The sequence below is a fragment of the Alligator sinensis genome, unplaced genomic scaffold (genome assembly GCF_000455745.1).
Source record: "Alligator sinensis unplaced genomic scaffold, ASM45574v1 scaffold19_1, whole genome shotgun sequence".
In the NCBI taxonomy this organism is placed as follows: Eukaryota; Metazoa; Chordata; order Crocodylia; family Alligatoridae; genus Alligator; species Alligator sinensis.
This window is the reverse complement of record NW_005841916.1, coordinates 3,135,174-3,148,763: the sequence shown is the minus strand read 5'-3', so window position 1 is coordinate 3,148,763 and position 13,590 is coordinate 3,135,174. Positions and strand designations below refer to the sequence as shown.

Here is a 13,590-nt window from a genome sequence, read left to right as displayed (position 1 = left end):
CCTGGGTCCTCCTTCCTCCCTTTTTTGAAAATGGGAACCACATTGGCCCTTTTCCAGTCCTCTGGCACCACACCAGAGCACCACAAGTGCTCGTAAAGCTGCGCCAGGGGTCCCGCAATGACCTCTGCTAATTTCCTCAGCACTCTGGGGTGGAGGTCGTCAGGACCTGCTGATTTAAATACGTCCAGTCCCTCCAGAAGTTCCCTGACTGGATCCTCACTGACCTAGGCCTGGGTGCGCCTCCCCCGGGGCCCGAGGGGGTCCCGGCGGACGGTCTGATCTGGTCCCTGCTCGGGAAAATGGAGGCAAAGAAATGGTTAAATAGGTTAGCCTTGTCGTCTGGTGCGACAACCGGATTTTCTAGCGTGTCTTGCAGAGATATAAAACTAAAATAAAGTTTATTACATAGGATTGATAGAACACAAAATAAGAACTCTTAACTTTGGATGTAAACAGGCAAAAACAAAACAGATATATCTCACCCCGTTCTCTAACTTAAAACAAATTCTTTAAGAGTTCTGTCTGTGTTTCCAGTAGCTAGTATTCCTGCCAGCTTTTCCTAGATCAGGGGTCGGCAACGTTTTTGGGCAGAGTGCCAAAAAACCTGCAGCATCTTCTTGTAAGAGATTAGCATGCTAGGCAAAATAAATGGCGGGGGGAGGGCTGGGGAGGAGCTTGTACTTACCAATTATCATTTAGCACAGGGCAGGGAGCAGTCCAACGGTGAAGGAGGGAAAGGGAGCAGCTTGGTGCCCCTGAAGGTGGCAGGGCAGGAGGGAGGAGCAAGAAGGAGGGGAGGGGGATCTAGTACCTAGTATGGCAGGGAAGCTGTAAGGGGCCTGATTCTTTTCGTGGCAGTGCAACCCCAGTCCCTTCCCTGCCATCCACCCCAAGGCATGTGTGTACCTGCCGCTGGCAACAAGCCAGGCCAGGGATCCACAGATCCCAGTGCAACCACTTGCAGCCTCCTGGCTGCCTGCAACTGCCAGTCCAGGCTCTGGGCAAGCCCCTGCCACCTGCCACAGAGCCCACGCTGTGCACAGCAGGTGGCAGGGAGGCTGCAAGCAGCTGCACCACGGTCTGTGGAGCCTCAGTCCAGCCTGTTGCCAGCGGTGGCTACACACTCCCCTTGGGGTAGACAGTGGGGAAGGAGCTGGGGCTGTGCTTCCACAAGGATTTGGCCCCTCCCAGCTCCCCTGCCAACTGCCCCATGGTGCTTTCTGACAGGCTAAGCAATTTGTCCTCACATGCCATGCTCTGGCATGTGTGCCAGGATTGCTAACCCCTGTCCTAAATCGTTACCCACTTCATTTGCTGAGGGCTAGAATCTTCCACTAGACACTGTGATATTCAGACAACCTTTCTTCTCAAAAGGTTTTTTTTAAATCCCTTATCATTATCTTCCCATCTATTCAAGAAGGACAAAAATCTGTTTAAAAAATGTACATCCTTCACAATTTCCTTCCAACGTAGACATCTAGCTGACAAATTAATGTTCTTGCTGTTCTTTGGTATATTCAAGGAGGACAGCAGTATTCATGTAAACCTCAGCTATTATATATTCTAGTCAAGAGAGACCGAGATCTCAGTCTCTGTATGTGATTTCCTTCTCACTTGGGACCTGAATGGGGAGCATGGGGGTCTCCATTAACATGCATCTCATGTGTTTTTGCTTAGAATTGTATTCAGTCATAGCCATTGTTTCCTACACCCTCTGTTCTGTGTACACGCTCAGTCTTGCTTCTCCCCCATCTGACAGATGTGCATACCAAAACTTTGGTATGGAAATAGTTTGTGTCTAGTAAGAAGTGCTCCTGACAATCTTTTGATTTTAGTCGGATCACAAAAATGCAGATACGTTCATGCCCAATACCATGGTTCATACAAGCATATGACTGATAAAACTCAACATAGCTTACTGTTAGCTGTCAATAGGGACCAAACAGTAGTTAAATAAATTCAGAGAAAATCCCTATGCATGATAAATAATGTGTGTCCCCCCCACCACCACCACCAATTAATCACTGCCTACAGGTGCACCCCATGATAGCTGTCATAACTTCAGCTGTTTTAAATGCTTGAAACTGTGAGAAGAATAGGAAAATAGTTCTACCCCAAGATTTGGCATTGTTGTTTTTTAGTTTGCTCTACTCAGGGCAGCAATCCTGGGCCATATTAAGACCTGATTCTGCAAGTGACCCCTCAGATGCAACCCAAATTCATTACATGCTACAATAAGTAAGGATAGCAGGATAGCTCCCACTTACCTGGGGGCGTAAAAGTCAGCAAAGCAGCTGAGGCATGCAAGAATCTGTTCACATGGCTCTGGCTGCATGAATCATGGCCTTAGTATGTAACCCTTTAAGCTAGGGACAGAAATTACACGTAAACCAGTATAAGTGATCAGAAACCGGTTCAAATCTGTAACACAGCAGAAGTTCAGTGCATGTAAGCTGCTTTCAAAATGGCCAAAACCAGTTTAAGATGAATCTGGATGGATGGAGTATCAGACTTAACTGATTTAGGTTAAATTGCTTTATTGAACTTCTGTCCCAGATTCCCTCCAGATTCAAGTTAACTCACAGTGTCCTTGCATCCCAGGATGCTTTGCACCTCCCCCACAACTCCCCCTATCCCCTTGCAGGGTAGGTGGGCTAGCTTTGGCCCAAGCTATCTGTTCCAGCCCCCCTCCTCCAAGCTTCTGTCCTGGGCCCTGCAGGCACGTGGCTGAATTTCTGGAATCAAAAGTGAATGTCTTCACTTGCTTATCGATTCAATCTACACAGGGTAGTCTAACCTGTGAAGACAATCCATTTGGCCATGGGCTTTTTGACTGTCTGTACTTAGCTTTAGGGGAAGGTATGCATCTCATTCCCTTTGTTTCGTGCCTCGTGACAACAGGTCCTGATGAGGTCATCTGAGGGCTTCTGAAATATAAATATTTAGTAATAACAGTAGAGTTCCAAGGGTAAACTGTCAAAATGGTTTAAGTAATGGGCTATTGTAAAACTGATTTTGATTGAAATATCTGAGGCTGCATCAGTAACATGTCTAAGGAAATATATACTCAGGCCTATTTCACCCAGCCCTACAGAGAGAACTTGGAGTGATGAGGGGGAAGGAGTCCATTACAGGACTCCCATGGTCAAATATTTTCCCCATATTATTATTGTAGTACACACTTCCATTATGGTAGGACCTAAAAAGGCCATGCTTTGGGGGTCCCTTCCCCAGATCATTGTACTGGGTGATGTTTAACATAGAAAAGAAACTACCTGCACAGGAGACTTCCCTCTGACTGTGAGGCAGGACGTGGCGTAGAAGGAGAAGTTAACTCAGCATCAAGATAGATCACTTGTGCTGTGCCTCGTGCATGCATCCTGGACCCCAAAGAGACTTCATTTCCATCTAAGGGGAGGTAGCTGAGTCTCCCTTTCTGTTGTGAGATCCTTGTGTGCAGAACTTTTGATAAGATTAGGGACAAACAATTGAGTCGCATTAAGTTACAAGGGGATGAGATTTTCTGCTACTGCCTGTAACTGCTCTTATACCACTGCAACAAGACATACTTGGCCCAGCTTAGCTTTCACTTATTTGCGGGGTAAAAGTGAGCAGATGGACAGTTACCATGCATTAGTTTCTCTAGACTAAGTCCCCACTCTCTCTTAGCTTGCTACAGTTTGATCTCTTTTTTGGTCTATTCTCTTAAGTCATAAGGTGCTTTTAAAATTGTTACTCCTAAGATACACTTATTACCTCTAATGTTATTTTAGATTCATCTTGCCTCATTTATATTGGCAAAAATAGCCCTTGTCGGACCCCACTGCCTCTAACCATAGAAAATCTCTACCTTGAATGTGGTTACACTTTAAATTGTGGAGAATCCCATCGAATTCTTAGCTATTATACATAACAAACTGTTGTAATCTGTTAAAATATTTATCCTAACTTTCAGTGTTGTCTCTTAGGATTTCATAGAGTCATCAGTTACAATTTTTGAGTCTGATGAAGAAGATGGAAAGGTATTGAACATTTTCAATCAAGAATTTCCTGATTTGGAACAGGCTGGATTTGGACCAGAGACCAGATCAATTCATGTGAAAAGTGGAGTGTAAGTCTATTACAAACCTATATGAATTGCTTTTTCAATGGAAGGATTAAATGATTTGCCTGGGCACATTGTTTTTCAATTGTTTCTTCTTTTGACATTGTATAGTTTAAATGGTGGAAAGAAACAGATAAACGTTTTGAGACGGAAAGTGTTTTTTCTTTTATTTGCTTACAAAAATGGAACAGGTTTTGTCCACTCTGTAGCTTGTGTTTCTGCTTTGCTTTGGTGGCATGATGCGGGGTGGTGAGGAAGAAGGAAGTAGGTACACTATATGTTCTGCAGGGATCTTTGTGAATTTACCTCTTTTGGCAGCAACTTGTCACTGCCTTACTACTCCCATAAAACGTTGGACAAAGTTGATAGCTGGATTCAGTTTTCAGTTCCCGGTCACTCTTTCTTCTCCGCCCACCTAGCATTTGAGTCTTGCACCTAGATCCAGATGAGTGCACCTCTGCCTTCCATGGAGCCCATTGGCATCACTCAGGTTCAGTAAGTAAAGAGGTCTGTCTGAATGGATCTAATTGTAGGTTGAGACTAAAAACAAGAGGAGCTAAAGGTAATGTATTTAGAAGTAGAGAAGAAGCTGCGCACCATTCAGTAGCCACACTTGTGGTACATTAAAGAAGGCTATATGGATGGATTCCAAATATTACTAAAGTCTACCCAATCTTCCAGAGCAGCAAGATGAATAGAGATAACACAATCATATAGCAGCACTGTAGTTTTAAAATTTGATCCTGCAACTTTTATTCGTATAACATAATTGTACCTAACTTGTACTAAAAAGGGCTGCCAGATTTGCTAAAACCTACCACAAACTGTGCTAATAACTTAGAAATCTGCAACTTTCTAAGAAGCACCAGGGAGTCTCGTTTTCTGCCACTCCGAGGAAGCACACATTTGTTCATGTGGTGTTGATAAGTGTACACAGTAGCAAACTTTTAATAAATTAATATTTTTTTAAAGTTTCAATTCCCTCTAGGTACAGAGAAAGAGAAACAAAAATACACATACAGCATATGCTATCTATGGTGCTTAATGCCCTTCTGGAAGGTGCAGAAGCACTCCATTGATGAGGGCAGCAAGCGAACCTGAATAGAATAGTATAGTTTGAACTCCTGGTTAATTTCTAGATTTTTGTAAAGGATTCTTTGGAATTATGCTTTTGATCTGTTTTATTTAAGAGCTTTTTCAATATGCCCCTCACCCTACCCATCATAGTCTGAGGCTCTTCTCATTTCCCCTTACATTTCTTCCACTTCCTTGAATCACAAGTTGCAGCAAGTTCTTCTCAAGCAGGGGCAGCTCCTTCTGGGGTTCATCAACCATTTGTATGGTTACAGCCACTTCTTGATAGCTTGATACTCATTTATTTCTCTTTGAAGGGTTTCCTCCCCTTCCTGTTTATTCTCTGATTTCTCGTCTGCAGGGCTGTATCACCAGTTCTCTATCAATGCAGAAAATGCAAACAAATGCAGAAATAAAATAAATGTATTTAAAAACAGTAATAAAGAAAGAGCTGGTTTCTGTAAATGTGGACATCATCAGTAATGTGAGCACATTCTCTTTGTGTCAAGTTCTCATTAAGAATCCACTATAAATATTTTCTGAACACTTAGATTTGAAAACAAAAGGCCAGGGGAGAAGTGGGGCTGAAATGCCAATCATGGCAAGAGTCTCTCTTATCTTTTCCTGTCAAGGCTTCCTTGTTTATTTCCCATTTTCTTTCTATGCCACTTTTCTATAATCCAATAGGAAGAACAGATGGGAAACCCTCTTTAGGAGGTGGGTAAGCAGGTAAAGGTGGAGGGATCAAGGAGCTAATCAACTATCCATTAGGTAAATACATATCCTCATTGCTTCCAACCAGTAGGTCATATGATGGATGCTGAGAAATTATCTGAGAGGAATGAGAGTGTAAGAGATGAGAGGCTGTTGCGAAGATCTGTCATAAAAACAGGCATGTTCTATTTGTGTGAATCATGCCTCTTACCACAAAACATGTATTTTGCCATCTGTTTAATTTCTCATTGCACAGACAGGTGAAGCATTTTAAAACTTTTGAAAAGCTTTCTCTTTAATATCATCTCGCAGCTAATATTTTCTTAGAACTGTACTGAAAAATGCATATATCAGGTTTTTTTGTCTGTCACTCTCCAGGTGGGTTGCATACCAGCAGAAGTATTTTTGTGGAGAGCAGTATGTACTGGAAAAAGGAAAATATAAATGCTTTTTTGACTGGGGAGGATCCAGTAAAACCATATTGTCAATACGTCCAATTAAATTGGTGAGTTTTCATAATTCATCAGAAAGAGAAGTCTGAAACAAATTAGTCACTTGTAACTCTGGAGATGCAATCTTTTTCTGATGCAGGCAACTGGCCAAAACTAACTTGTCTATTCAAATGAAGCAAAATTAGAAAAAGCAATGGAACACAAATAATCTCATTATGGAAAATGATGGTGGGTCAAAATACAATGCTTTCTAGTTATATGACAGGGTTGATTGGGTAGTTTTAGTAATAGGCTAGAAAAGGATTTGTATGGAATGGTATGGATATGGATGATCCTGCCTCAGGCAGGGGGTTTGATTACTAGATGATCTCCAGAGGTCCTTTCCAGCCCCACTTTTCCATCATTCTGTGAAACTTCTGCTAGTTTTAAAAAGCAAATTTTCTCTCAACAGCCCCTCCCCTTCCCCCTAAAAAAAAAAATTGCCATGGAAACTCCATGAATCTTACCTAAAATACAAAAACATACCTTTTGCTTTATTGGTAAAGTGTTTAAAAATCCATGACCACTTAGCTTTTCTGTATTCTTATTACCTGCTGTAACTGAAATGTAATACATTTTCTCCCTCTCTAGTTCCTGTTTTAAAATTTAAGTATTCAGTCTAGGAAAAAAAAAGTCAACTTGCCCAAAAAGTTTAACTTTAGGTCTCTTAAAACCCTGGTATAAAAGAAATAGCACTATTCTCCAGGTCATAAGTCACACAGCATCTACAGCACAAAAAACTAGAAAGGAAACAAAGCATGTTTAATCTTATGTCGTTGGACTACATTGCATTGTGAGAGGTTAGGTCCTTCCCTCTGTTTCCTCAAATTCTCTGGCTAAGGAATTAAGTGCTCTGAAATACATTTAAAAGAGTCCACACAACAGGAGTCCACTTGCTTTTTAAAATTAGTTTCTAAGCAGTGAGTTGTATTAATACAAGTTTTATGCATAAACAAGGGAGGCTTCTGGAAGCCCAGGGGCATTCAGTAAGATGCAGTCCAGTACACACTGGCTCCACAATTCTTAAATTAGAAAAGTGTTATTTCAAAGATTTTACTACCTGTTGAGAGAGTAATTATAATTTAATTATTTATGTTATTTTTCTGCTGCAGGAACCGTTTGGAAAGAATGAGCCTCCACATTTGGTATGTTTGCAATTTAATAACACCATTTCTAGTACTGAACTGCATTTAAAAGGAAACACAGTTAATATTGAATTTTCCACCTTTGTTGCCTCAAATAATAGCTTCAGTGCTATTTTCCTGTTGTAGCGTGGTCGCTTTCATGAGGAAGCCTTTATGTGCTTGGAGGTTAAGTTTGCCAAAGATTTTATTCATTGTGTTGTTTCAGATCATACTTCTTTTTTTTTTTCCTGACTTAAATGTGCCAGATCAAGTGGTTTGGGATCGCTTTACATCTTGGCTGTCATTTATTTTCCTAACCTTCCTTCCTCCCTTTGTCAGTATGTAAAGTACAGAATTATGAAACCTTGACTTTATTTATGTACTTGTTATCTTTCTGCCATCTCTTTTCCTACATGCTGTTATTTTTTAAAACTTTGTGCTTTGGCAAGACTCCGTTTTGTGTGTCTCTTTTCTATGGGATGGAATAACAACTGCTCCTTAGCTAGAGCCACCGTTCCCAGCCAACCCTGAGCTCCCTTTACTGATCTTGACTGAGCACATGCAAGTGATGGAAAGCAGCGTTGTACATTCTCATAAACTAAAACAAGACTTGTGAAATCCAGTGACAGAACTTGTTTGTTAGGAAGGTTTCTTGTAGAGTGTTCAGGTTGTACAGAACAGATTAGTTCCAGTTTCATTGGTTTTGTAAGGCAGTGTTACATCCATAATAACGTGTGTATCCAGATTTCCTAAATATAGAAACTGTTATGCATATATGTGTTCATCAAATGCAAGTCTTGCCTGCTGCAGTGTTTTCTTCTAGCAGGCCCCATCTCAATCCTTTATTTTCAGTTTGACTTCTTTTCTCTCTTCTTTCATGGGGACCTGGGATCCAGTGCTGATATGAGAGGTGATCCAGTGGAATTTTCTCTCACTCTTCAATACACGTTTAATAGAGAAAAATTTAGAAAACCTCATGTAAAGCAAAAATGTTTTTTGGGTTTTTTTTAAAAAAAAAAAGCCCTGAAAATAGAACGATCTAGTTTCATTTAACTTAACAATTCTGTCATTTGAATATAATTTTCTATCTCTTTTGCTTATTGTACAGATTTGTGTTGTATACAGGCACATGGAAGATGTACAAATTGCATTACTGAAGATAGCTTGACCAGACCCTTTCTTTACTTTACATTCAGCTTCTAAAATTTGATGATTAACTCAGGCTTTCAGGAAACGTTTCCAGTCTTAAAGACATAATTGGTATATTATTTTAATCTCAAATTTCAGTTTCCTGCTAGCTCTGTTCATACAACAGTTTGCAGCCAGGTCTGAAGACTTGCAGATACTTTCACAAAGGGCTTGGTAAACTGTTTCAGAATAAATCAGTGACTCTGAATAAAATAAATATTGATCCACACTTTCTCCAGAGGTCCCAGACAGTGCAGGTTTTTTTCCCTCTTATCCTCCACTCCAGTTTTCAGACCATCTCAGAGGATGTTCTCATGATAGTTTCAGATAATCTTGCACACCCCTAAGATTCAAACAGATAATTACAAATATTTGTATTTTGGGGTTCCACTCAAACTATTGGAGGTGCACCCATCAACAGTAATGAGTGCCTGTTCCACCTCTTGTTTTTGTCAGAACACAAGGAAATCCTTTATAGTATAACTTGAACTATGTACAGTGTTGCTTGTTACATTGCTTTTTTCCACAGAAAGATCCTGCATGTGTTAATTTGAAGGGTTAATTTGATCAGGTTTAGGTTGTTGCAACCTAATGAAGGAAGAGTGCAAGTGACTGCTGCGTTCCTATTGTTAGAAGTTATTTCTTTAAAAATACCATACTTCACAATGACAAAGGGGTTGTGAGAAACTTTCTAAGATCACTTAACAACTGAGAGTAAGTCAAAGGCAGTATTTGAGACAAAAATATCAGTAACTTTACTCTCATCTGCCAGAAAAAATAGTAACAGTATTCATGTTTGCAGCAGTTGCTTAATTTGGATCTTCAAAAAGTGGCATCAGAGTTAGAGAATCTTTAACCCAGCTGGAGTTAAAAGAGGTTTGGTTTTGTTGTTTCTTGTTTGTTTGTACTCTGTTTAATCAGATTTAGGATATGTTATTTTCTAGACTGTTGTAGCTGTGGACAGACTGCACAGATGCACTGGTTAACACTTTTATAAATTTTCTGAAGTGAAAACCATGACATCTCTCCTCTTCTACTCTTTTTCTTAGGGGAAAAAGCAGCTTTTTCCTGAGTTTATTATTTAAAATATATGATCTTCACTACCATAATCTTTTCAAAGATGTCACAATACAGAGCATGCATGGCAGGGTGGAGGAAATGACTCTCAAGGGGCTATTGGACTCAAGTTCTTTTCTTAAATTTGTCACTGACTTACTGTATGGGTTTGGGCAAGCATATTTTTCTTTGTGCTTCAATTTATGCATTGATAAAATGGAGAAAATATTTGCCTTCCCTGTCTTAAATGCTTTGAAATCTATGGATAAATAAAAGGCAAATTATAGCCTAAATATCAGTTTTATGGCTCAGTAATGCCTTTACATTAATAGGAATATCAGCCTCAGTGTTTTCATCACAGGTAGCTGGCTTGTTTTCCCCAATTCACGGTTTTCATTTAAGGACAAAATTAAGCTTCTCTTGTTCTTTCTAACAGGAAATATATTAGTTTCTTTTAAAAACATAAACTTAGATTTTCCATAATATCCTTTTCTAATGCTTGTGTTTGACTTTTTCACTCTATGGGTACATCCACACATGCAGGCACATGCACTTGTAGCAGCTCAAATAGAAGCAGCACCAATTTGAGCCAGGGATTTTTGCCTCCGCACATGTGCCCAGACATGCACTTTGGTGTGGACCAAGTTGTGCCACTTAGGGCAAAATAACCCTGCCTGGCTCCTCCCAGATCTGGATCCAGAGGGACCGAGAGCCTGGGGCCAGCACCTGTGCTGGCCCCAGCAGTATAACAACCTGCTAGAGGCCCAGCCAGTTGGTATCTGGGGACACTACCCCTTGTGCCAACTGGACTGCTGAAGCAGCCCTAACCTGGAATGGTCCCTGCCCCCTCTACCAGCTGCAGCAGTCTGCTGCCTAGCTGTGACCTGCTGCCACCTTCAACAGCATCCACCCCCTTGGACCTGCAACCCTATGGCTGCACGCCTGCCAGACCCAGATGAGGTGCCCCCACTCTGCCATCTGGGCAGCTATCGCCCTGATGTGCACCTTGCAGTGGCCCACTTTGAACTGTCCAAGTGTGTATTCTTTGCCCCAAATGGCCAAGAGGTCAGCCACCTCATCTGCCCTCCAGCTGGGTCCCCAGTGCTGGCCCTGGACGGGCTCCTCTGCTCTTGAATGTCACCACTTTTCTCACCAGCAGAGATCCTAGTGTTTCCTGTTTAAAACTTGCAAATTCTCTGATAAGAAACCCAAATTATCTCATTAAAATATCCAAAATTGTGTTCTTTCACTATTAAAATGAAATGCCACTATATAGAGCAGGTATGGGAGAAATCTGGCCCGCGAGGCCCCTAAAAAATTTAGAAAATTAATATTCATCTGCCCTTGGTTCCTGTCAAAAATGACAGGAACCAAGGGCAGTAGGACCCAGGGAAAGGCCGGTGGGCTCCCACCGGCCCCCCCCCCCCCCTGCCCCCCCCAGCCAGAAGCCCCAGCAAGGGCTTCTGGCCTGGGACCACATGGCTGCCCTGCACCAGAAACTCAGGTAAGGGGGGGGCCCTGGGCAGGGAAGGAGCCTGGGGAAAAGTGGCCAGCTCCTTCCTCTCCCTGCTGGTGCAGTCCGGCCCGGCTCCACAGACCCCTGCCAACCTGTGCCCTGCTTTGGGCCCCACCGGTGCTGGCCCTGGGACACTGGGCCCAAAACATTGGGACATTGATCCCAAGATGGTGACCAGGGGGCAGGGCACCTGTCAAGGGGCAGGGCTACCCATGTGGCCCTTGACAGCCTGCCAAAACTGGGTAAGCGGCCCTCCACCTGAAATAATTGCCTGCCCCTGATCTAGAGAGAGAATGATCGGGCAATGTTCTGTTGATATATTTACAAGTTTAAAGTGACTTGGAAGCTTACCAGTGTCTCTGTCATCATAATAAAATAAATTCTAAATATCTATACACTTTGACATTTACTTTTGGATTTTTTGTCAGAAAAATCAGAGCTGACCCTACTCCCTTCACTTACCAGGGTGTGTACTGCTGAGCACCACTGATATGCCAGTGCCCTGCCCCTGCCCTGCCCCTCACTCTCAACCCACAGCCTGCCCCCTGTCTCAGTCCTCTCACTCCTGACCCACAGGGCCAGGTATGTGGGTGATGGGTTTGTGGGGGTGGCCTGGGGGTGGTAGACTGTGGGTGGGGCGTGCTGTGTGGGTGGGCTGCTCAAGGGGGGGCCACAGGGCCCAGATGCTCCCCCACAAGGCCCGCAGTTCACCTCTGCAGCAGCAGCCTCCTGGCACAGCCCCCGTGTGCCACAGGTCCCGCACGCCATTGCGCCAGGCCAGTTCTGTGCATGCAGGAACCAGCCCAGCGCAACATGCAGTCCCTGCAAGCATCATGGGGCCCCAGGTGACAGCCTGAGTGGCCCGGAGCTGTCCGAAGGCACACGGTCCCACGCTGAGCCAGGTCAGACCCACGCAATGTGGTACAGGCAGTGCCGGGTACCAGGCAGCCAAGGCTGAGCCATGCTGCCCCACACCATGCAGAGACCTGTGCCAGGAGGGTCCTGAGTGCCCCGCTGGCTACTGTGGCTGCAGGGGGAGGGGCTGTGGGCCTTGCAGGGGACTGGTGGGGGACCCACCCCTCCCTTGCAGCCCCCCTTCACAGTCCCCTGCACCCACTCATCCCCAGCTCCAGTCCCCCCCAGCCCCCAGTCCCTGCATAGCTGGGGATGGAGCCCGGGTCCCAGTTGCTGCAGCCTGCACTGCTCCTTGACCCGCATGTGCTGTAGTGCCAGGGCAAGGGGCAGCCATAGAGGTGCTCTGGCTGGCTACCAGAGCATCTCTTTGGAGGACCCGAGCCTCCGGTTGCCTCAGGGCACAGTCCTGGACCATGTCCTGCCCCATTTTTTTTCTGCGGGTTTCTTTTGTTTTTTTGATACCTGGATATCCAGGTATCTAATTTTGAGCCTGTGCTGCAAATATGCAGTGCAGGGAACGTCTTTTTGTTCCCACGTCTCAAACTGCTTTGAGATGCGGGAAGAGGCACGTGCGGGCTTGCCTGCACACGCCCTATGTTGGCAAAGCAGATTGCATTTCTTTTCTTTGTCAGAAAATTAACCAAGTTGGGGCATGAAGAAGAGGGTAGCCTTGGCAATAGTATGTGTTTTCCTTGTATGCTACAGAATCTGAAACGCTATGTTATATTGGTACACTTATCTTTCTTCCCATCTCTGTCTTTAAGTGAAAGTTTGCTTTGGTAGCACATGATACAATTCTCAAGCTCTTCATCATTATGGGCTGTGTCCTATTCAACACTTTGTTCTTACTTTTTTTTTAATGCAGCATTCTTTGATTTTTAGTGGGCAGTATCATACACCCAATTTGCTGCCAGATTATAATTCTATGTCACTGCAACATGCTTTGCTAAGAATTTCTGTATATAGAAAGGTATTGGGTTGGACTTCATGAGTTCATGCCACATCTAGTCCTCCCAGAATTTCACAACCTAGCTTTTAAATTCTGTCTGTCCAGTATAGTTACAGAAAATCTCATGGCACTTTCTGGCCTGGTATGTTTTGATGAATATTTCCTTTCCCTTTCTTGTGCTGAGCTCTACCAAGCTCAGTGTGGGCAAAATCTTTCAGTCTCATGATCCCTTTCTGTAGCAGTAGTCTTGTTTCGGCTGGATGTACATGTGTTACCGCTGCCACTGACATCAGTGGGAGGCATGGGCGACTTGTGCCACCTTAGTCGGGGGGGTCATGTGCCCCCCCTGTGACCAGTCCCACCAAGCAGGGTGGGCGGGGGTCCCCCGCAGGCAATCCTGCAGTCTGGAGGAGGGGAGGCTCCCCTGGGCGGTCCCACAACGGCCAATCACCACGGCC

At 43.7% G+C, this 13,590-nt stretch overlaps 1 protein-coding gene across 1 annotated transcript in view; it reads left to right on the top strand.

Annotated features, from left to right (window-relative positions):
- The window catches only part of CRYBG3 (crystallin beta-gamma domain containing 3), a gene marked incomplete at its 5' end in the record, with an annotated part of 157,041 nt that overhangs the window by 110,524 nt on the left and 32,927 nt on the right, over window positions 1-13,590 (top strand). Inside the window, 3 exon segments of the mRNA XM_025198185.1 lie at window positions 3,969-4,111; window positions 6,272-6,398; window positions 7,497-7,529. Of these exon segments, the coding sequence (XP_025053970.1) occupies window positions 3,969-4,111; window positions 6,272-6,398; window positions 7,497-7,529 (303 nt within the window).